This window comes from Kogia breviceps, chromosome 4, assembly GCF_026419965.1.
Source record: "Kogia breviceps isolate mKogBre1 chromosome 4, mKogBre1 haplotype 1, whole genome shotgun sequence".
In the NCBI taxonomy this organism is placed as follows: Eukaryota; Metazoa; Chordata; class Mammalia; order Artiodactyla; family Physeteridae; genus Kogia; species Kogia breviceps.
In genome coordinates, this window is record NC_081313.1 from 174646935 (window position 1) to 174669626 (window position 22692).

General features: G+C 54.9%; 2 protein-coding genes across 9 annotated transcripts; both read left to right on the forward strand.

The window, feature by feature from the left end:
• The first annotated feature begins 133 nt into the window (after positions 1-133).
• ODAD3 (outer dynein arm docking complex subunit 3) lies at positions 134-8177 on the forward strand. Of its 3 annotated transcripts, none has more exons than XM_067032725.1 (13): positions 134-442; positions 1419-1540; positions 1651-1728; positions 3370-3540; positions 3628-3729; positions 3828-3953; positions 4160-4297; positions 4802-4957; positions 5876-6036; positions 6119-6332; positions 6942-7097; positions 7562-7646; positions 7811-8177. In XM_067032725.1, exons 1-13 carry the CDS (start codon positions 202-204, stop codon positions 7927-7929), a joined length of 1869 nt encoding a protein of 622 aa, XP_066888826.1. In that variant the 5' UTR covers positions 134-201; the 3' UTR covers positions 7930-8177. The 3 variants fall into 3 exon arrangements, with proteins under 3 accessions (XP_066888826.1, XP_066888827.1, XP_066888828.1); XM_067032726.1 differs by having other exon boundaries at positions 4805-4957; XM_067032727.1 differs by having other exon boundaries at positions 6966-7097; positions 7811-8168.
• Positions 8178-8675: 498 nt separating this feature from the next.
• Positions 8676-21722, forward strand: RGL3 (ral guanine nucleotide dissociation stimulator like 3). Of its 6 annotated transcripts, none has more exons than XR_010840435.1 (19): positions 8676-8753; positions 9236-9349; positions 9969-10192; positions 10360-10413; positions 10531-10745; positions 14972-15114; positions 15225-15440; positions 16127-16230; positions 16331-16415; positions 17011-17055; positions 17162-17248; positions 17452-17484; positions 17572-17693; positions 18414-18509; positions 18610-18687; positions 18774-18870; positions 19544-19696; positions 19785-20141; positions 20280-20732. XR_010840435.1 is itself a non-coding variant. In XM_067032721.1 (19 exons), the coding sequence occupies exons 1-19, from the start codon at positions 8721-8723 to the stop codon at positions 21362-21364; spliced, it is 2148 nt and encodes a 715-aa protein (XP_066888822.1). In that variant the 5' UTR covers positions 8676-8720; the 3' UTR covers positions 21365-21722. The 6 variants fall into 6 exon arrangements, 5 of the variants coding, with proteins under 5 accessions (XP_066888822.1, XP_058918418.2, XP_066888823.1 ...); XM_067032721.1 differs by lacking the exon at positions 20280-20732 and adding an exon at positions 21246-21722 and having other exon boundaries at positions 18774-18885; positions 19785-19899; XM_059062435.2 differs by lacking the exon at positions 20280-20732 and adding an exon at positions 21246-21722 and having other exon boundaries at positions 19785-19899.
• The last annotated feature ends 970 nt before the right edge of the window (positions 21723-22692 follow it).

Below are 22692 nucleotides of genomic sequence, written 5' to 3' on the forward strand. Positions count from 1 at the left end.
GATTGGAACGCAGGCGATTGCCTTGAGAGCGTTGTAGGGAGGCGGGGAAGGTTACCTAGCAACCGGAGATGCTGGGAGGCCCCGCCAAGCGGTAGACAAGTGCATTCCCAGAGCCCGAGGAACAGGAGCTGACGGATCCCGGACAGAGGCAATTCCTAGTGGATCCCCTAACCCCCAGGGATCCTTGGCCTCAACCCAATCATGACGTCTCCCCTGTGCTGGGCGGCCTCCGCCAACTCCATGCCTTCTCAGGGCCAGATTTCAGCTCTCTCCAAAGTCAAGGGTAGGCAGGCTCAGAGCGAGCCCTACCACCCTCGAGGCAAGGGCCCGGTGCAGGCCTGGCACTCACTCTATTCCAAGGCGGCACCTTTCCACTCCCGCGAGGGGAAGTCCGCTGTGTACACGCAGGTGGCTGAGTTACAAAGCAAGATACAACTGTTAGGTAAGATGGCTCCAGAGGGCACAGAAGGGTCAAGAGTCAACAGTCCTCTGACCTGGCAGGAGCATTTCACTGGCCTTCATCCAGGGGCCAGTTTCTGGAGGCAAAAACTCATACTGGTTCATGGTTTTCCTCATCTTTCTTGTAAAAGTTTTCCTGAGCTCAGAACTGACTGGACTGCATTTCATACTTTTATGTAATTTCAACTCTTCTATCATGCATGGAGTGCTAAAGAATATAGATTTCTAGAGCTGGATTTTCTGGGTTCAAATCCTGGCTCTACATATACTAATTGTTTGACTTTCGGGGACTAAGAGTAACCTAATTGCTCTCAGTTTGTCCAACCATGAAATGGGGATAGTAACAGTACAACCTCATAGGAAGTTGAAATGTGTAAGGTGCTTAGAACAGTGCCTAGCACATAGTAACACTATAAAGTGTGAACCAGTAGTTCTCAATGGAATAGGGCTATTTTGCAATGTCTGGAGACATTTTGGTTTGTCACATTGCTGGGGGCGGGGGGGCGGTTACTGGCATCTAGAGGCCAGGGATGCTGCTCAACGTCTGACAATGCACAGGACAGCTCACCACGGTAAATAATTATCCATCCCAAATGTCAGTTGTGCCAAGGTTGGGAAATCCTGGTATAAACCATTATTGTTTTATTATTAGGAGGTAATTTTTCATAGTGGTTGAAGGTATGGGCTGGGGAGTCCAACTGTTTGTGACCTTGAACAATCTAATAAGCCTGAGTCTTCTCATGAGTAAAATGGGTATAATATGTATATGGATAGGTACCTATTGGCACACGCTATTTAATACCTCGAAAATTATTAGTCCAGCATCCAACACATAACAAATGCTCAAAGTGAAATATTGTTACAATGTTAGGTTGACAATTACTAAAAGATCTTCCCTCTGGGAAGTCCCCCCTTCCCATGATGCTCTGCTTCTGCCTACCCACCTCACATGACCCCAGAGGGTGACCAGAAGGCCTTTTATGAGAGCACCCAGTGCAGCATCAAAAAGAATCAGGAGACCATCAACCAGCTCCATGAGGAGACCAGGGCGCTGCAATTACAGTTGACAGACCTGCTCCAGGTGAGGTTGAAGAGGTTTCAGGGGGCGAGAGCAGCATCCCCAGGAGCAGAGCACCACCTCAAGTAGAAGTGGCCTGAATCAGTAGTGTGACTGGGCTCTTCTCTCGGCAGAGAGATGAGAAAGTGATCCAGGCAGTGATTCGGAAATGGAAATCAGAGAAGCCGTACCTGAAGAACAGGACAAGCCAGGTTTGCCCCACTCCCATTCCACTGACCATCTCCTTTCATTTCCAGCCTGGGTCCCCACCCGACTGGCCTCCCTGCCCACTATCTCGCCTCTCCAATCCCTTCTCCACACCTGGCGTCACTCATTTATTTCTAAATCTTTATCACGCACCTACCATGTGCCTGGCATGGTTTTAGGTGTCGGTCACCGTGAGGTGAAAAAAACAGACCCCACTCCCCAAAATCTCATATCTTGGTGGAGAAAACAGATTCCCCCCACCCAGAAAAAAACAACAATAACAACAACAGATATAGAAAGAAAGTAATTCCCAGGGGTGACAAGAGAAACGAATAAAATAAAACAGACTGACTTACTAGAGATGGATGGGGGCAGGGGTTTGCCTTTTAGACTCCAGGATGGGGGTCTTTGCTTTCTCTAAGAAGGTGATATTTGAGCTGAGAATGGGACAGGCAGGTAATGATCTGGGGAAAAGCATTCCAGGCAGATGGAATAGGAAGTGCAAAGTCCCTAGGGTAGGAACAAAAGTAGAGTGTTGGAGACACAAAGGAGGTAAGTGTAGCGGGATGGTAGTGGGTGAGGGGGGCTCTGTAGGAGGTGAGGTCAGGGAGGTCAGCAGGGGCAGAACTTTGCAGCAGCCTTCACTGCAAGAGTGCAGATTTTATACTAAGCATCAGAGAAATGGAAGATGGGCTGTTAGGAGGCAGGAATAGAAGCCAGGAGGAGATCAACCGGGTGAAAGATGGTATTGGCTGCACTAGGACAAAAAGGGTAGAAATAGGAAGAAAGAGATCTCTCTGGAGGAACCTTTGAAATAGAACAGAGAATTGCTAACAAACCGGATGCGGGTGGGAGAGAAAAAGAGAAGGTGAGGATGACATCAAGGTTTAGGACTTGAGCACCTGGAAGGGTGGAGCTGCCATGAGCTGAGATGGGGAAGATTCGAGAAGGGCAGGTTTGGGGAAAGATCAAGGACATAGTTTTGGACACGATGGTTTTCAGCTGCCTGTGGGAACATCTGGAAGGCAGTGTAGATATGGATAAACGAGCCTGCAGTTCAGGAGGGAGGCTAAATTGGGGTGTCTTCAGTGTATATGTGACTTTTGAAACCCTGAGACTGGATAGGATCACCAAGGGGGTAAGGTTGGTCAGAGGAGAGAAGAGCCTCTTCAAAGGCAAAGGAGATGGAGAAGGGGCAGCCAGGGAGGTGGGTGGAAAACCAAGGAGTGGGGGTCCTGGAAGCCACAAAAAAAAGAGAATCTGCAGGAAGAGGGGGATCAACCAGGCCAGATGCTACCAAGAGTCAGGGGAGATGAGAACAAAGATATAGGAGAAGGGGGACTTCCCTGGTGGTGCAGTGGTTATGAATCCGCCTGCCAATGCAGGGGACACGGGTTCGATCCCTAATCCAGGAAGATCGCACATGCCACGGAGCAACTAAGCCCGTGAGCCACAACTACTGAAGCCCACGTGCCTAGAGCACATGCTCCATGGCAAGAGAAGCCACCGCAATGAGAAGGCCGCACACCGCAACAAAGACCCAACACAGCCGAAAAATAAATTAAAATTTTTTAAAAAAAATATAGGAGAAGGAAGGAAGGACTAGGTGAGGGGTTCAGGCCCCCGCTCTTGCTCCCCTCCCTCAGAAGGCTCTGGAGCACCTGGACCACCGGCTGAGCGAGAAGGTGAAGCAGCTGAATGCTCTTCGGTACCAGCTGGGGCTGCGACAGAAGTGGCTGGAGGAGCTCCAGCTGCAGCACAGTCTGCGTGAGCTGGAGATGGCAGAGGCGAAAGATAGCAACACAGAGGTGGCCAAGGTGGGGCCAGTGAGGTCTGCAGAGGCCTTGATCCTGGGGGAGGAATTGAGGGGGGAAGGGACCCAGCCCAGCCTTGCTTCTCTCTAGACCATGCGGAACCTGGAGAACCGCCTGGAGAAGGCCCAGATGAAGGTGGAGGAGGCCGAACACATCACCAATGTGTACCTGCAGCTCAAGGCCTATCTACAGGTAGGGACCGGGGCGAGTGGGGGTGGGAGGTGGCAAGTGGGAGGGCCAGCCTTGCTAGGGACAGCGGTCACAGGCCTGCCTCACCCCTCACGCTCCAGGAGGAGAGCCTTCGCTTGGAGAACCGGCTGGACTTCATGGAGGCTGAGGTGGTGAGAACGAAACGCCAGCTGGAGAAACTGAACCTAATGAATCAGGAGGCGCTTAACGCGAGGGACATCGCCAAGGTGCCAGCCCGTCGGGTCCTGGAGGGGGGGGAGGTCCTGCCCCCCCGACCCCCGATGCCGCCATGGTCTTCTGTTCTGGCCCCAGCATCTGAACCTCAGTTGTCCCGGAACCCGTCCCATCTCTCTCCCAAGACCCCACAGCCTGACCCAGCGGCTCTGGCCCAGAGCCCGGATAGGTGCCCCTGTCCCCCTTTCCCACCCTCTAGAACCAGCTGCAGCATCTGGAAGAGACAGTGTTCCGAGAGCGCAAAAAGCGCGAACGCTACCTAACACAGTGCAAGAAGCGCGCGGAGGAGAGGAAACTGCAGAACGAACGCATGGAGCGCAAAGTGGGCATACCAGGGGTACGGGGCTGCGACCACCCCAGCCTGCTCCTGCTTAGATGCAGCCCTGCTGGGTCTTGGGCCGCGCCACTACGTTGGCCCCAGGCCCTAGGCCCTTCGGCAGTTCTGACTTTTCTCCTGACTCCGCCCCCATCTCCACTAGACGCCAGGGCTCCTCTCACATCCCTGACTCCGCCCTCCAGCCCTCCCCTTACTCTCAGGTCGATCCTCATCCTTCCCCACAAAACTTGCCTGTGTCGGAAATTTGATCCTGCCTCTAACCCGCCCCTTATCCGACAGGCCCCGCCCCCTCACTCTGTACCCCGTCCCTCTGCGCTGCTTCTGAGGCCTCCCTTTCTCGACCAAGGCCCTGTCAAGCACTCCTGACCCCTGCCTGTGTGTCCTAACCCACGCCTGGGCCCCACCCCCTCCCTTACCCGCGTGCGGACACTTCCCCAACCCCCGCGGCCTCTGCCCTAAGCCCTTGTCTGCGAGCTGACCCTGGCCCTGACCTCAACCCACCAGCAGACCCAGCAGGAGCAGGTGCTGCTGCAGTCCGACGACAGGCTCCAGGACAGCATGCGCTCCAAAGAGGAGGCGCTGCGGCGGCTCTGGAACACGTACCAGATGGAGGTGCTCTTCGGCAAGGTCAAGGACGCCACCGGCGTGGCGGAAACGCACGTGAGTGCTGCCCTCGGCCCTCCCAGCTCCCAGATGCCCGAGCTGAGCCTGGGAAGCCAACATACCCAGCCTCCCCTTTGTGCCGGGTCAATTCCTCAGCGCACAAAAGACACCCCTTCCTCCTCCGGCTACCGCCTCATTTCTCTGCTACCTCTCTCAGCAAAAGCCACGCGAGTTATCTACACTGGCCATCATCCTCTCCTGTTCCTGCTTACACTGGTGCTGACGTCTTTGACATATCAGCTCTAGGAGAACTATGAGTGTTTTCTCTCTGCTGTGTCTCCTGCACCTGTAGCTGGGTCTGGGCGCAGTAAAATGCCCAGTGCCAGCCTCAGTCCCACAGAAGCTGGGCCCCTGCTCTGGGGCCCACGCTTGGCAGTGTCTTCCTTGAAATTTTCTAAGATTTTATGTCCCCAGCTGGGGAACACTAATTCCCCTGGATCCCTGTTGGGTTTCTCCACTTACGGCGCTCTCCAACCCACTACTCCTCCTATGGGGTAGCCTCCGAGGAGTTCCGGGACTTGGACATATGGGGTCATCTAGAGCACTGTGGCCAGGCGCCTTTCCCAGCCGTATTTCCTCACGGGGGTGGGCAAGATTCATTGCCAGAACGTTGCTGGCATGTTGATTTTGGAAAGCAGCTGTGCTCACTGCTATTACTGCCCCGCAATCTGATTTAAGCTGCTTCAATTTCCTTATATAGACAAGGAAGGGCCCGCAAAAATCATTTCTTCGGGGCTGCACACCCTCGAGGCAGCCCTGGGTCGGACTCACAGAGCGTCTAAACACCATTATGCAGAAGCCATCAGATCAACCACTTGTCCTGCGTGCCCGGGGGAAAGAAGGGGGGGGAAAGAAGGAGGAGGGCACCCCTGCCTGCCCCAGCCCTGGCTCTGACTCGGGCTGGGCGGCCCCCAGGCGGTGGTGCGGCGGTTCCTGGCACAGGGCGACAACTTCACGCAGTTGGAGACGCTCAAAAACGAAAACCAGCAGACGCTGATGAGGCTGAAGCAAGAGAAGCAGCAGCTGCAGCGGGAGCTCGAAGACTTCAAATACTCAGGGGAGGCCATGCTGGTGAGGTGAGGTTCCGGGTGCCCGAGGGCGAGAGCGGGGCCTTCGGGGTCGGTGGAGCTCCAGTGGTGGCTTCCCTGCTCCCTGCAGCGAGCAGAGGCTGCACGACGAGTTGCAGGGGCGCATCAAGGCTGGGGAGCAGCGGTGCGCTGACACACAGGATCGGCTGGAGCTCTCCATGCAGGCAATGCAAATGGCCAAAGAGGGCCTGGAACACCTGGCTGGCAAACTGAACCACATCCTAGTGGCAGGCCCCGCCCACGAGGAAGCCCTGCAAGACGTGAGAGGCGGTGCCAGCACGCAGGTGTGGGGTTCTGCCCCGTAGTCCGTCCACTCGAGAGGACCTACCACAGGCCCTGTCCAGGACATGAGAGGCCTGGACACAGGGGAAACCTCAACCCACTCCTGAGTCTCCACCCCACGTCTCAGGGGGCACCCCCTTACTCCTCAAGAGGCCCAGGACTTTAGAGACCCTGTCCCATTTCAAGTCCCGCCCCCATGGCAAAGTGCCACTCAGCCCCCCACACACACACACCCCCAAAACTTCAGAGACCCCGCTCCAATCCTGGAGCGACCACAGATAAGAGAAGCCCCGCCCTGCCTGCAGCAGAATCCCATTTCTTAAGGTCATCCGGCAATGGCCTCTCTCCAGTTAGTATCCCTGCCCTCCCACTGAAAGACTCCCCCCGCCCCCGATCCCTTGGCTTGGGTCTCTGGAATTCAGAGGCAATTGCCTCATAAGCGTGGCCCTTGACCACAGAATCCCCACCCCACAGAGGATAGCACCACTCCGGTTGGTGACCCCCCAACTTCAAAGGCCTGGTCCCTGGGGGGAAAGCCCTGCCCCTGGGTGGAGCCTGCCCCCAGAGGCCCCACCCCCTCCCAACTCACCTGGTTCCGCCCCCGGCCGCAGGAGGCCGGCCGCTTTGCGGAAAAGGAGCTGGATCCCAAGGCAGGTGACTATCTGCCCAACCTACTGGGCCTCGTGGAGGAAAAACTGTTGAAGCTACAGGCGCAACTCCAGAACCACAACGTGCCAGAGATGCTGCGCCACATCGCCGACCGCGAGGTACCCCTTCAGCCAGGCGGTGGGGCTCAGGGTGCAGGGGCTGGGGTGGAATACCAGGGGGTCGGGGCATCCCCCTGGAGACCAGAGAGGAGGCCGATGGGCCGGGAATGGGCCTTAGGGACAAGGCGTGAGGTTTAAGGAGCTAGGGATGAACCACGAGAGTTCCCAGAGGGCCCTGGCCGGCCAGAGGTCAAGGCTGGGGGGATCAAGGGTCGGGCCTCGGGAGGACAAGAGGTGGGACCTAGAGACCGCGGGGCGGGCCTGGGTGGGGAGGGGTGTGGGTATCAGGATGCACGCTGAGAACAAATGACGCGGCAGCGACCAAAGAAAACTTTACAGCAGTGGGCAGAGGTGCTGAATTGGAATCAGGTTATGTCTCAGAGTGGGCTGGGGAGGAGGGGGAACGGACTTCGCTGCAGCCTCTGCCCACTCACACTGTTCTTTCCCGCTCCCCCCTCCCCCAGTTCTACTCCACCCTAGAGGGAAAGCTGCCGAAGTACAACACCCGCATCGCCCTGCCTGTTGCCGGTCGCAAGGACAGGTTCTTCGGTCAGTGCGGGCAAGGAAAGGGGGCGGAGCCGGGGGCCCAAGCAGAGCATCGGGAGGTGGTCAGGGGCCGGACCTAGGGCCAAGGTGGTGGTGGGATGGTAAAGGCTGGGAAGGAACATCTGAGCCGGGAATGGGAACCTTGATCCCCTCATCGCCCTTTGCAGACGAAGAGGAGAGCGAGGACAAATACAGCAACGTGGTGACCCGTGCGGAGCTCAAGAGGCGCTCCCAGAAATTAATCGAATCCCGCAGCAAGAAGACCAGTCGCTCGCGGAGGTCCTAGACTCGCCCTCGCGCCCACCTGGCGTTTCAGGGCCCCCTGCGGAGCCCCCAAACCCCTCTGGGCCCAGCGGCGGGCCCACGGGGACCCTTCAAGGGCTGAACGCGGCCCGGACGAGGGAGCAGAGCGGGCGGGCGATGCCCGGAGTAGAGAAGGGGGCTGGGTTGCCGGACGTTCCCACAGTAAATCTCCCCAGGCTGGTCCGCGCCGGCCTCGGAATCGCGCATTAAAGGTCAACCACCAGCCCCCTGAGTATTCGCCTCTCCTTGATCCTGCACCACCCCATAGATGGCTGCCCCTCAAACCAGGGCCACAGATTCAGCCCCCTCCGACCTGGGGAGTGATGCCTCCCATAAGCTAGGGACACAGATAGAGCTCCCTCATCCCTCCAGAGAAATGAGAAATACCTCCACACCTGGGGCGGGCCAGCCCTCCCCGTCTGAGCAAGCAGACTCTCCTTCTGAGGACGCAGACCTGTACCCCACTTAACCTATACACATTAGCCCCTCCACACCTGGGGACCCAAAAAAGAGCCCTCCCCTGGGAGAGAGAGAGGTGTCCTTTCTCCCGGGCTCAGACTGATACACGTTTATCCGGAGAGCTCGGACCTCCTCCCCAGGGCCCTGGGCTGGGCGCTGGGGTCGGGCAGGGGCAACCGCGAGCCGTGGGTCCACCCCGCCCCGCCCCCGCGCTGCCCGGCCGCCCCGCCCCGCCGGCCCGACTCCCGGCCCCTGTTCCCCGACCGGCCCTTCCGCCTCAGTCAGCCGCGCGGCAGAGCGGGACGGGGGCGGACCATGGAGCGGACAACGAGCAAGGAGCTCGCCCTGGTAAGGGGACCCGGGGTCCCAGGACCCCACATCCCTGGCGACCCTCAAGTCCAGAAACTCCAGGTCCCCCGACCGCCTCTTGGATCCTGTCTCCCCTCAAATCGGACCCTTCGGAACAGCCTGGGAGTCCCTACCTCTGGCCTCCCGGCCCCTGACCCAGTGAAGCGGCTGGCTCCTTTTAGGGATGGTTGGTGGCGGGAGTGTCTCTGAGCGCATCTGCGGGAGGGACTAGAGACAGACTCGCTAAGACGGGACCCTGGGACGTCCCCAAATGCCACCCCACCCTCGCAAGGACTAGGTAGGAGGGTACCCGCGGCGCCGAGGGGGCTTCCCGAGCTTGGGCCCCTACCCCGAGTCTCACTGACTCTGGCCGGCAAAGGGGGATAAAACTGGAGGGATCAGGCTGGAGTCCGCGGAAGAGGCGGGGCCGTGGTCCCGGGAGCCTTCCCCCTGCGGCGTCCTGAGCCCGCCTCCGCGTGCAGGCGCCGCTGCAGGACTGGGGCGAGGAGACCGAGGACGGCGCGGTGTACAGCGTCTCCCTGCGGCGGCAGCGCAGTCAGCGCTTGAGTCCGGGAGCTGGGCCTCGGGGCCCCCAGGTGAGGAAGGGGTAGGGGGCTGGGGCTGAGCGGAAGGCGACCAGGTGAGGGCGGGGCTGAGTGGAGGGGAGGAACTGGGGCCCGAAGGAGGGGCGGGGCTTAGAGGCGACCTGGTAAGGGTGGAGTGGGGCCTGGGGGCGGCCAGGAGAGTGGGGTAGGTGAGGAGGCGGGGCCGGGTGAGGCCGAGGTGACTCGCAGGACTAGGGGACGGAACTGGGCGGCGGGGCCTAGGTAAGCCAGGTTTAGTGGGGCGGAGCTGGAGAAGGAGGAGTGGTCTCTGGAAGAGACCAGGCGAGAGCGAGGTGGGGCGGAGAGCCTGGGAACGGGCCAGTGAAGCGCGGCAGGAGAGCTGGGAACAGCCTGGGGGCGGAGGTGGGGGTGAGGTAGGGGTGGCTTGTAAATGGGGCAGAGGGCAGGGCGGGGCCTGGGCGGGTGAGGATGTTCTCCAGGCGGGTGTCGGGGGTCGATTGTGCAATGGGGAAGAATAATGAACTCAGGGGGCAGGATTCAGAAGAATGGACAGGATCAGATGCAAGATCGGTGCTTCCCAAAGACACGATTGGAATGGGACGCCGGGGCCCACCCCTCTGTGTCTCATTGCGGTCACCCTGCCCCGCAGGCCCCCAGCCCCGGTGCCGACACGTTCCTCCATTACCGCACCAGCAAGGTGCGGGCGCTGAGGGCAGCGCGGCTGGAGCGGCTGGTGCGGGAGTTGGTGTCTGGAGACCGCGAGCAGGACCCAGGCTTCGTGCCTGCCTTCCTGGCCACCCACCGGGCCTTCGTGCCCACTGCCCGCGTGCTGGGCCTTCTCCTGCCACCGCCGCCGCCGCCCCTGCCGCCGGGGTCAGTACCAACGGGGGACTCTCATGTTCCCACCCCAGACCTTCACCTCGATACTCCCTCTGTTCCCTCCGGTTTAGAACCAGGACACCCCCCCCTCCTCCAACCCCTGAGTCCCCTCCAGCCGCCCTCTTCTTCACCTGATGGCGGAGGGGGGGATGTCTTTCCAGGGTAGAGATCAAGAAGACAGAGGGAAGAGATCTGACCTTCAACAAGAACCTGAGGTTTGTCTCCCGTCGGGTGTGGGCAGGGGGGCATAGAGGTCAAAAGGCTCTGAAGTGTAGGGGCTCCAGAGGTCCAGAACTCTGGGCTGGGCTCTGAGGCCCCACCCCTCTGGCCAGGGCTGTGGTGTCAGTGCTGGGCTCCTGGCTGCGGTACTACCCTCAGGATTTCTGGGACCCCCCTGCCCACTCGGACCTAGGCAGTGTTTGCACCTTTCTGGGCTGGGCAGCCCCATCAGGGGCTGAGGCCCGGGAGGCAGAAAAGCTGCTGGGAGATTTCCTGAAGGATGCTGAGCCACAGCAAGAAGAAGAGGAGCAGTCCCAGACACGGGCAGGTGAGCGGGTTGGGGAACTGATAGTGTCCGGAACAGGCATTCTCCCTCCCCCAGGGGTCTTCTCCCCTAACGGAGGAGCTACAGATCTTGGGCAAGGTTCTTAACCCTGTCTGAGCCTCAGTTTCCCCACCTGTAAAATGGGGATAATAGCCCTTTGTTTAAAGTATTGGCATTTGTCTATCACCTCCCCCAAAACACATCCCAACTACAAAGATAGTCCATCATTGGGTCAGGATACCCTGCGTTTTTGGCTACAAATCATCTATTACTACTTGCCTCAGGAGCTACAGAGACCTGGGTTCAAATCCTAGTTCTGCCATTTGCTGACTGTGCGACCTTGGATAAATCACCTCTCTGAGCCTGTTTCCTGGTCTGCAAAACGGGGGCAAATGACATTACTTACCTCATTGGCTTCTTCATTCATTCAATAAATATTTAGCCACTGGCACTGGGCACATAACAGTGGACAGGAGCTCCCTGTTCCCTGGGGAAGACAATTAGTGGACAAGTAAATAAACAAATAATGAGGGCTTTGCAAATAGTATTAGTTTCGTTACTGTTGTTATCACAGATTCTTACTTATCAGAATCTACCACTTATAATGAAATCGATACAATAAATCATACTGATATTTTCTAGTGAGGTGGGTGTCAGCAAACTATCTAGCCCTTTGTAGAAAAGTTTGCTGGGACTTCCCTGGTGGTCCAGTGGTTAAGATGCTGCGTTTCCATTGCAGGGGGCATGGGTTCAATCCCTGGTCAGACAACTAAGATCCCACATGCCACGTTGGCCAACCTCTGTTGTAGAGAGCTTTGGGGGGAAGGAAAATTATCCACATACTTCATTGAGATCTTTTTCCAGTTGTCATCTCCTCAGACATGCCTTCTCAAATCCTCTCCCAACAAATACAGCCTCCCAGGCTGAGTCCTATTACCTGCCTTATTTTTCTGCATAGAACCCATTGGTCTTGTCCCCAACTCTATCCCCAGGGTCAGTTACAACACGGATTTGTCTACTGAATAATTGCATCCTGCTTATAAAGTATCATCTTTCACCCATCTGTGTTTGATCTGATCCCTGTCACAAGAGCTTTATATCCCTAATCCATTCTTTAATCCTTAAACTGGCCACATTCCTCTCTGCTTTACAAAGTAGCAACCACTTCTCTCCCCTGGTGAGAGTTATTTATATACATTTTATCCCTTCATCTTTCCTCCTGGTTACCAAGTATCTTTCTTCCTCTGCCTTCAAGATTTCACCAGCTGATTCCAAGTCATCAGAGCTATGCAGGGCAGTGGGGTAGCCACTAGCCCCATGTGGCTATTAAAATTGAACTTAATTAACATTAAATAAAAATTAAAATCAGTTCTTTGGTCACAATGGCCACATTTCTAGTGCTCAGTAACCACATCGGGCAGCACAGGTAGAAAAGATTTCCACCACTGCAGAAAATTCTATTGAAAGTGCTGCCCTAAGCTATGAGTTCTTGAGGTAAGAGGAGAAAATGAACATTTATTGAACACTGACTTTATGCCAGGATCTGGGAACCTTAACATCCTTGTTTGGGGGTTACGTTTTACCGTGGAAAATTTCAGACATATAGAAAAGTAGAGAGAAGTAATGTAAAGAACACTGAAACACCCATCACTCATCTTCAACAATTATCAATTTGACCCCCCCCCAAATTTTTTTTTCAGGATGATTTGAAGGCAAATCCCAGACTTACATCCCTTCATACACAAATAGTTCGGTTCTCACTGGTAATTGACAAGGACTTTAAAATATATATGACCTTCGTGCCCACAATCTTTTCCAACGAAATCAGCAATAATTACTCAATATCAAAAAATACTCATATTCAAATCCCATTGTTCCTAAGTTGTCTTCTTTATAGCTGTTTCTTCCAAAACCAAAGATCCATTTAAAGTGTTCTTTTTTAAAAAAATAAATTTATATATTTTATTTATTTACTTTTGGCTGTGTTGGGTCTTCGTTGCTGCACATGGGCTTTCTCTAATTGCGGCGAGCGGGGCCTACCCTTCGTTGCAGTGCGCAGGCTTCTCATTGCGGTGGCTTCTCTTGTTGCGGAGCATGGGTTGTAGGTGTGCAGGCTTCAGTAGTTGTGGCACACGGGCTCAGTAGTTGTGGCTCTAGAGCACAGGCTCAGTAGTTGTGGCGCATGGGCTTAGTTGTTCCACGGCGTGTGAGATCTTCTTGGACCAGAGCTCAAACCCGTGTCCCCTGCATTGTTACCACTACGCCACCAGGGAAGTCCCAAGTGTTCATTTCTTAGATCTCTTTTTTTCTATGACAGTTCCTCTTTGGCTTTTGATTAATGGCATTAGGAAAAAGTAATGGGTCATTTGTCCTGAGGAATGTCTCACATTCTTCTCCATTTACCTGTTAGCTTTCTCATGGTGACTTGAAGCATGTTCCTCTATTCACCATATTTGCTGTTAGAGCTAAAGGTTTGATTAGATTTATGTGCAATTTTTTCCCCTGTGCTCACTTTTATTTTATTATTTTTTGGTGCTCAAGTTATGGGATTTTTAAAAATTTTATTTTATTTTTTTATACAGCAGGTTCTTATTAGTTGTCTATTTTATACATATTATATGTATTATATGTATATATGTGTATATATGTCAATCCCAATCTCCCAATTCATCCCACCCCGCCCTTTCCACCCTTGGTGTCCATACGTTTGTTCGCTACATCTGTGTCTCCATTTCTGCCTTGCAAACAGGTTCATCTGTACCATTTTTCTAGATTCCACATATATGTGTTAATATATGATATTTATTTTTCTCTTTCTGATTTACTTCACTCTGTATGACAGTCTCTAGGTCCATCCACATCTCTACAAATGACCCAGTTTCGTTCCTTTTTATGGCTAATTTTCCCCCTATGCACACTTTTAAAAATTAATATTTTGCAGGACTTCCCTGGTGGTCCAGTGGTTAAGACTCTGTGCTCCCACTGCAGGGGGAACAGGTTCGATTCCTGTTCCAGGAACTAAGATCCTGCATGCAGCATGGCACAGCCAAAAAAATAAAAATAAAGTAATATTTTGCAATGCTACCTGTCCTAATACGAAATGAAAGACAGATAATTAAACAGACTTACACAGATAATTTTAAAATACTAATACGATGCTGGAATTGTAATAGGAAGGAGAAATAAAACAAAAGCAATTTACACAACAGTCAACTATACTTGTTGGTATGTCAATGTCCGGACATGCCTCACCAGGAGACATGATAAAGTTGTTCAGTGCCTTCACCTGCCATAGCATCATGGTGAATATGGCAGCCAGAAACTAATGCAGGCGAGTGCACTCGCGACACAGACGCAGCAGCATAGATGTTGGTGACATCAATTTCCAAAATGGTGAACAACACTTGCCATTTCCATACAAAACAAAGTCCACACTTTCACAGTCCTTGCCTTTCTAGAGCCAAAATAATTAGTGTTTATGAGCAAGATGGTTGAGTTCTAGGTGCCAAGTATTGTAAACAGGTTTTTCAAGGACACAAGTTTCTTGGAGGGACGTTTGGAGGCTGGTGGCACAATTCTTCACTATGCGTGCCTAGCCCCTCATGTGGCAAGATTTCAACTTCCAAAATGTCCCCTAGGGGGCGCCACCATTGACCGCCACCTCGGAAAAATTTATTTATTGAGTACTTTATAGCCATCTGGTATGTATGATTTCATTTGATTAAAAAAAATCCAGGTGAAGAAACCAAGGTACAGAGAGGTTTAAAATCTTGCTTACTTCGCACAGCACCCCGGTGGACCAGTTTGGATTTGAACTTGGGACGTTAAGACGATAACCTTTCCTTAACCACAGGGTTATACCACCTCTAACCACCAGAAAAGGCCAGATGGATCCTATCCTAATACAGGTTCACAGTCAAAAAGTTCTATTTTCTATTCTAGCCTTTGAGCACCTGGCTTCAGATCCCTGCCATTTACTGAAGATGTGAGTTAGAGCAAATTCCTGCCTCCGTTTCCCCCTTAAGAAGGTGCATAATAGTACCTCCCTCGCAGGGTTAGTGTATAGATTTCCCCGTTAATCCACCCAAGATGCTCAATGAACAGTTACTGCTGCTCTGACGTTCTTAAAAACACTCAAGGAGATCTCTGTTTCACAGATGCCCAAGGGTCACGCAGCCAGTCCTGGATTCAAACTTCAGAGTTTTTAACCCCCTCTAATGCTCCCTCAGGACATCCAAGGGGTGCCCAGATACCCCGTCCAGACTCCCCGGTAGGCTGCTTGGAAGAGGTGGAAGGACTCGTGCGGGAAGGTCCTGAGCTCCTGGACTTCAGTGTAGACGACGTGGCCGAGCAGCTGACCCTGATGGATGCGGTGAGGATCCCGGCTGCGCGCGGCCGGGAGGGGGCGGGGCGTAGGGGATGGGGAAGGGGGAGAGGCCCAGCCGAGCACAGATCCTACCCACCCCCAACCCCTGCGCGCAGGAGCTCTTCTCGCGCGTGCGGCCCTTCGAGTGCCTGGGCTCCGTGTGGTCGCAGCGGGACCGGCCGGGGGCCACAGGCACCGCCTCCACTGTGCGCGCCACTGTGACCCAGTTCAACACGGTGACCGGCTGCGTGCTGGGCTCGGTGCTCGGGTCGCCGGGCCTGGCCGCCCCGCAGAGGGCGCAGCGGTTGGAGAAGTGGATTCGCATCGCGCAGGTGCCTGTCGGGGGGCGGGTGGAAGGGGGCATGGGGCACCGAGGCCAGAGAGAGGTCGGGGGCGGGCGGAAGGCCGAGGACTGGGGTCTGGGGATACTCGGATTGGGGCTGGGAGGGGCCTAAGAGAAAGCCTAGGACGTGGCTGGGCGGGTCTGGCGCCTGGGACCGCAGAAGGACGCAGGGCTGGTCTAGGAGTAAGGATGGGATGGGGGCTCTGGGGAGGGGATAGGCTTGGAGGAGGGCCCAAAGCCAAGAGACGGAGGCAGAGGTCCTGAAAGAGACTGGATGGAAGCGGGGCGGGGGCCAGGAAAGAGAGTGGGGGCGTGGCGAGGCGAAGGGGGAAGAAGGTTGACACCTGGGGTGAGACTTGGGCTGGGGAGGAGGGGTCTGGGTCTAGGAGAGATGCTACGGGTCCGTCTGCGGCCCAGGGAGAAGTAAGGAGTGGGGACACGGGAAGCCAAGGTCAGAGGAAGGGAATGGAGGGGCAGCTGGGGGAGGGGCTGGGACTGCAGGTTGGGGAGGGGGAGGGGGCCCCTGGGGGAGGAGGCTGAATCTGGGTAGCTCGTCAGATATGGGGCGAGCTGTAAGGATCTAACCTGGGGTCACAAGTCACGGCATCAAAGGTGGATCATACTTGGGGTTCAGGCTTGGGGGTGTGACCAGCGGTCCCCCACCCCGCTCCCCAGCGCTGCCGGCAACTACGGAACTTCTCCTCCCTGCGCGCCATCCTGTCCGCCCTGCAGTCTAACCCCATCTACCGGCTCAAGCACAGCTGGGGTGCCGTGAGCCGGTGAGCAAGGGGCGGGGTGCTGGCGCGGGACTCCTTGGCCACCTCATCCCAGCTCTGACTCTCCCCGCGGCCACCCCTCACCCCTCTCCTGTCCCCCCAGGGAACCGTTATCCACTTTCAGGAAGCTTTCGCAGATTTTTTCCGATGAGAACAATCACCTCAGCAGCAGAGAGATTCTCTCCCAGGTACAGATGGGTGAGGAGCGCTCAGATCCCAGGCCCAGGAAGGGGACCCGGGGCCGGGCAGGGCATTGTTTGTCATTGTCATAACATTCAGTGGCCTCGAGAATGACCTTCCTCTTGTTCGTGGGCAGCCCTGCGTTTTTACCCCCCCTGCAGCCCTCATTATAGCTCACACTTGGTGGCTGCCTTATTTATTCATTCAACAAATAACAGAGGTTACAGGGAAAAGGTCACTGAAGGCCAGAGTCAGCAAAGAGTGAAAAAAGAAAAAAAAATTCTGCCACGGACTTGACTTTCATAAGAAAAACTGAAAAAAAAAAAAAAAAAAGTGCCAACAAGGTTCAGGGCATTTCTGGGGGATCTCCAGGTACAAGGATTCTCACCTGTGTTAAGGCCAGCCTTGGAGGCCAAGGCACCCACTAGCCCCACCTCCCATCATCCCCAGTGAGCCCTGCCCGCTGCTGCTTATCTGTTCTCTCCCCCTCCCTGTTCACTTTCCCTTGGGTATGGCCTCTACAACTGCTTGTGATGGAGGCACCTTCCCCGAGGGAGGGGTCAAAGAGACCCCAGGACTGCTCAGTTCTTCCCCTTCCCCCAGGAGGAGGCTACCGAGGAGAATGCCCCCCCAGGAAGCCTGCCCTCAGTGAGTGAGGTGGTTTGGGATGAGGGACAGACAGGATCCTGGGTGGGGGGTGGAGCCTGGTGGGGTCGGTGATGGCTGAGAGTGACTGGAGCTCTGGGGGCCACAGAAACTGCCCCCAGGCCCCATCCCCTACCTTGGCACCTTTCTCACGGACCTGGTTATGCTGGATACAGCCCTGCCGGACATGCTGGAGGTCTGAGCCCTGACCCTTGACTCCTGACCCCAGCCTCACTCACCCTCAGCACAGAGGGCCTCCTGACCGCACACCCGTGACCCTGCCTAGCGCTCCTGACCCCAGCCCCCTTAGTGCAGTGGGGCTCCTGACATCCCAACCCCTGACCTTGACCCTTGATCCTTGACCCTGGAGGCTCCAGTTCAGACAATATTTGCCCCCAGGGGGATCTCATCAACTTTGAGAAGAGGAGGAAGGTAAGTGGGCACTGGGGTGGGCATGCGGGGGGGGGGGTCCAGGATGGGGGTTGAGCAGGGGCGGGGTCTCAGAGGCCACGCCCTCAGGAGTGGGAGATCCTGGCTCACATCCAGCAGCTGCAGAGGCGCTGTCAGAGCTACTGCCTGAGTTCCCACCTGCCCATCCTGGCTGCCCTGCGTACCCAGCGCCAGCTCAGCGAGGAACAGAGGTGACCAACATACGGCCTTGCCTGACCAATCCCCACCCGCTGACCCTGAGTCACACACTGGATCCACCTCCCCCATGCACCTCTCCAGCTCCTCCTAAGACCCCCCTCCTGAACCCTGACACCCCCCCACCCAGCCTGTCACCTGGCATTGTCTGTGGCCCAGTTGAGGGCCCTAGTTGACCTCTGACCCCAAACTTTGACCCATCTGACTTTCTGACTTCAACCTTTAACATGCAGCTGGCCATTCCATTCAACCATCCCCCCCATCTTTTCTTTTCCCCCACCTCTGGCCCTATCTGACCCATGACCCCATTCATAACCCCCATCTGACTCTCTGAACCCAATCACTGACCCCCAATTCTGAGCAACTGACTCTTATGTCAGAGCATCCAACTCAACTGTCCCAATGGTTTCTTTTCGTTCTACTGAATCCATGATCCTAACAATTGACCTCAGTGATTATCTGACCTTGAACTCTATCCTTGACCCAATTTGACTCCTCAGTCCCACTCTGTAAACCCCTGTGTGACCTGCCAACCAAGCCATCTCATCTCATGCCTGATAAGACCCCACAGCTGTAATGACCCTGACCCCACCATTGGGTGCCCAACCCCTGCCAGGGGTTGGGCACCCCCCCACACACTCCCCCAAAACCCAGCTCCCGACCGATTCTAACTCATTTCCCAACCCCCCCATCCCATCTGCATCTTGACCCCTCAGCTACCGCATCTCCCGGGTCATTGAGCCACCGGCCGCCTCCTGCCCCAGCTCCCCACGCGTCCGGCGGCGAATCAGCCTCACCAAGTGCCTCAGCGCGTGAGTCTCAGGGAGTATGTGGGGAGTGACGTGGGCAGAGATGGTATCCGCTCCTGGGACTGAGTCTGGTCTCAGCCTCATCCCCTGTCTCTATTTTCAGGAAGCTGTCCCGAGAGAGAAGAGAGAGAGGCTCCTCCCCTGGTGGGAGTCCCAGGGATCCCTCATCCTCCACCTCCAGGTGAGCACCCCATTTGGTAAAGGCTGGAGAGGACAGGATCAGAGATCAGGGCAGCCACCCCACTTCAGACTCTGTGTCTCCCCCAGTCTGTCCCCAGCGTCCCCCCCATCCAGTCCTAGAACGAGGGACCCTCCTCCCGGCAGTCCTCCGGCCTCTCCAGGGCCCCAGGGCCCCAGCACCAAGGTACCAGGACTACGTGTACGTGTGGGACTGCAGGCACCCAGGGTGTGTGTGTGTGTGTGTGTGTGTGTGTGTGTGTGTGTGTGTGTGTGTGTGTGTGTGTGTGTGTGTGTACAGGATTTGGGGGCTAGGTATGTACACAGGAGACTATGCACACAGTTGGCTGAACACTCTAGGGATATGTCCAGGAAGCCATGTGCATTTCCATGGCCCCATTTGAGGGACTGTCCATCAGTTATGCTCAGATCTGGACCAGAGCTTCCGCTTACCCACAAGGCGCTGTGGGGTGCAATCACCCACTTTTGCACAGATATGCACTTTCCTAGGAATTTGCATACCTGGAGGGGAAACACGGACATGAACATCCACAATATCCACAGGACCACGTGCAGGGTTTTTCATGGTCATGGGCTTGTGCAGATCCAACAATTGTGAGCAAATGGGTGCAGTCGCTGCTCTCTGGTTACACAGGGATTCTTGTGTGTGAACATGAGTCATGTGTGAATTCATGTAACAGGGCGTGAAAGTCTGTATGGGATGGGATTGCATAGATGTGGGCTTGTGCATGTACCCTAATCGCACGTCCCAGGCTTGGGATGTGCAGGAAGACGTGTTGAATACAATGAGGGAGGGGCCTCGTGCTCTCACCGCTCAGCCCCCACCCCACTGCCTACAGCTGCCACTGAGTCCAGACCTGTCAGGCCCCCGGACCCTGGCCTTGCCCTCGAGTGGCCCTCACATCGCCCTCCCGGGGCAGCAGGGCTCAGAGGCCTGTGTCATCCGAGTCAGCATCGACAACGACCATGGAAATCTGTATCGGAGCATCCTGGTGAGGGGCTGTGCCTGGGACCTGCTGGTGGCAGCCCTGCCCTTGGGGCCTGGCCTGTCACCCCTCACCTCCTGCCCTCTCTTCCCAGCTCACTAGTCAGGACAAGGCCCCCAGCGTGGTACAGCGAGCCTTGGAAAAGCACAATGTGGCTCAGCCCTGGGCCCGGGACTATCAGCTCTTCCAAGTCCTTCCTGGGGACAGGGGTGAGCAGGGACAGTTTGGAGCCAGAGCTGGGGGGCAGCTTCAGGAGGGGGGCGGCAGGCTGAGGGGGATGGTTCTGGCACAGAGTAGGGGTGAGATGAAGCAGGGTTGGGGGAAAGAGGCAGAAAGATATCGGTGCCTCCGTTAGGTGGGGTCATGAGGTTGTCCTGGCTCTGTGTGAGGGAAGCGGGCACCAAAGGTGACTTCCTAGGATTTATGGGGAAATGAGATTGTCCGGGGTCCAGTGGAGAGGGAGTGTAGAAGGTCATCCGGGCTTAAATCTGTAGAATCATGAGGTTATTCGGGCTCAACCTGGTGGAGCACAAGACTGAAGCAGGGTCTGGGCTTGGATCTGAGGGGAAATGAGTTTGTCCGGGCTCAGCACGGGGACTCTGAATTTACCTGAACTTGGCAGGCGAGGGCCACATGGTGCTGAAATTCAGGGTAGGGAAGCACGAGCTCGTTCAGTGTACAGGTGAGTAGGAGGTTGTCCGGTTTTCAAGAGGGAGAGGCAACAGGGAACCATATTCAGTATCCTGTGACAAACCATAATCGAAAAGAATATGAAAAAGAATACATGTACATATGTATCACTGAGTCACTTTGCTGTACAGCAGAAATTAACACAACATTGTAAATCAACTATACTTCAATTAAAAAGTTTTTTAAATGGAGAAAAAAAATGTAGGGAAGAAAGAGAGAGAGAGGCAAGAGATTGACATGCTAGGGAATTGCCTGGCAGTCCAGTGGTTAGGACTCTGGGCTTCCACTGCAGGGGGCATGGGTTCCGTCCCTAGTCGGGGAACTAAGATCCCACAAGCCCCACAGTGTGGCCAAAAAAAACCAGAGAGAGAACGACATATGAAAGGGCATGTCGTGAGGTTGGCTGGACATTAGGAAGGATACATGAGGTTGTTCACGTGTCAAGTGTGAGGCTTGTACAGGCTGGAAGTGGGAGGTCGGAAGTTGCCCAAGTTCATGGTGAGAGCAGCATGAAAATGGCTGGGAGTTGGCTGCTGGGGACGGGTGGGGTGGGCAGGAAGTTGATTGGGCTGGGTGGCCTGACTGTTCAAGCTTGTAGTGCAGGTTGTCTAGACTCCAGGGGGAAATAGCAGGAGTTTGCCAGGTTCGTGGGGTTGGACGTGGGGGGAGACGTGAGGTTGTGCAGGCTTTGAGTGGGAAGTGGTCTAGGTTCACAAAGGGAGGAGAATGAGGTTGGCTTAGCACTAGCTGAAGGGACCCAAGGTTGTTCAGGCTCCAAGGTGAATGGTGGAAGGTTACCCAGGTCCTTTGTGAGGGAAGTATGAGGTTGTGTGGGACTTTCACCATCATCTCCGCACCTGGTCAGAGCTCCTGATTCCTGACAATGCCAATGTCTTCTACGCAATGAGCCCAGCCGCCCCTGGAGACTTCGTGCTGCGGCGGAAGGAGGGGGCCCAGCACACAACCTCAGTCTCCCCAAGTTGAGGTGGTCCTCCCCCTCCTCCAGGACATGGGCCCCATGGGCAGCAAGGGGCCTGGCTTCTCTCACCAGGGGGCGGGGAGGGAGCTCTTCTCTGGAAATCTCTCATTCCCCAGTAGAGGCCATTGTCCTCCATACCCTGTAAACTACCCCCCCAACTTGATTGGACCTCCTCCCTGTGACCCTTTTGGCACCAGACCCCTACTCCAAAGACATCAGCCCATGGGTGGCTGGTGGAGAGCTTCATCCCATAAACATAGAAAGGGGTGCGGGGTCAGACCCTCCCCCAGAGAAATCTTGTAACTGTTGGAGACACATCGGAAGCGACAGAAGTGGATGAAAATAGTGATCAAAGTTATGAAACAGGAGTCAGTCTTGTTTGTTCTGCGCCTGTGCTCCATGTTCACTTTTCATCAAGATAAGAATTGAAAGAAAGAGACAGTAGAAAGAAAGAAAGAAAGAAGAAAAGAAAGAAAGAAAGAAGGAAGGAAGGAAGGAAGAAAGGAGAAAGAAAGGGAGAAAAACTTAAGAGCCCTAAGAAAGGGGTTGGGTGAGGCATGACTTGAATCCAGGGGGGTCTCTGTCACAAACAGAGGGTTCAGGATCCCCTCCCTCAACATTGTTGGGGTGGTATGATTCTTTTCTGCCATGTATATGGGAGAGTGAAGAAGAAATTTCATTGGAATCAGAGACAAATAACATCATCACCCATGAGTCATTAGGGGCTGTGAGGATGAGAGGGGTGAGCTAGCGGTACTGGAGTAGGATGAAGAAACAGGTAGAGAAGGCACAGACAAAGTGAGCTGTAGGGCCACCTGCAAAACAATCATAACAACAACAGCAACAACAATAATGATACTGACTCATGAACTCCCACTCAGACATCAACTAGGGGCTTTATATCTAACTGTATTAATCAGGGTTCTTTCTGTGTCAAGTGGTCAAAAACCCAAATCAAACAGGTATGTGCAAAAAAGGAAATGAATGCCCATGTAATTGAAAAGTTCCATGGGTCCAGCTTCAGGCACAGTTGGATCCAGGGACCCAAAAGATGTCACCAGGACTTTGTAACAAAATCTCTTGCCTCTGATTTGCTCTGAGAATGAGACTGTCCATTGTCTCCCTAAATCCATTCACTTTCTTCTATGGTAATGGAAACACTGATTTTTAGCTGGCTACCCAGAGTAAAAAGCACATTTCCATTAAGCACACACCACGCTACTTTACAGGATTTTTTTGTCTCTAAGTATTAAGACATAAAGACCAATTGGGACTTCCCTGGTGGCACAGTGGTTAAGAATCCGCCTGCCAATGCAGGGGACATGGGTGTGAG

Bases quoted from the DNA above. Each gene is read 5' to 3' on its own strand.
- ODAD3 (XM_067032725.1), top strand. From the start codon at position 202: ATGACGTCTCCCCTGTGCTGGGCGGCCTCCGCCAACTCCATGCCTTCT. The intron at 1,541-1,650 runs GTGAGGTTGAAG...TTCTCTCGGCAG, and splicing joins AGTTGACAGACCTGCTCCAG to AGAGATGAGAAAGTGATCCA. The intron at 6,333-6,941 runs GTGTGGGGTTCT...CCCCGGCCGCAG, and splicing joins GAGGCGGTGCCAGCACGCAG to GAGGCCGGCCGCTTTGCGGA.
- RGL3 (XM_067032721.1), top strand. From the start codon at position 8,721: ATGGAGCGGACAACGAGCAAGGAGCTCGCCCTG. The intron at 10,414-10,530 runs GTTTGTCTCCCG...CCCTCTGGCCAG, and splicing joins ACCTTCAACAAGAACCTGAG to GGCTGTGGTGTCAGTGCTGG. The intron at 18,886-19,543 runs GTACGTGTGGGA...CACTGCCTACAG, and splicing joins CCAAGGTACCAGGACTACGT to CTGCCACTGAGTCCAGACCT.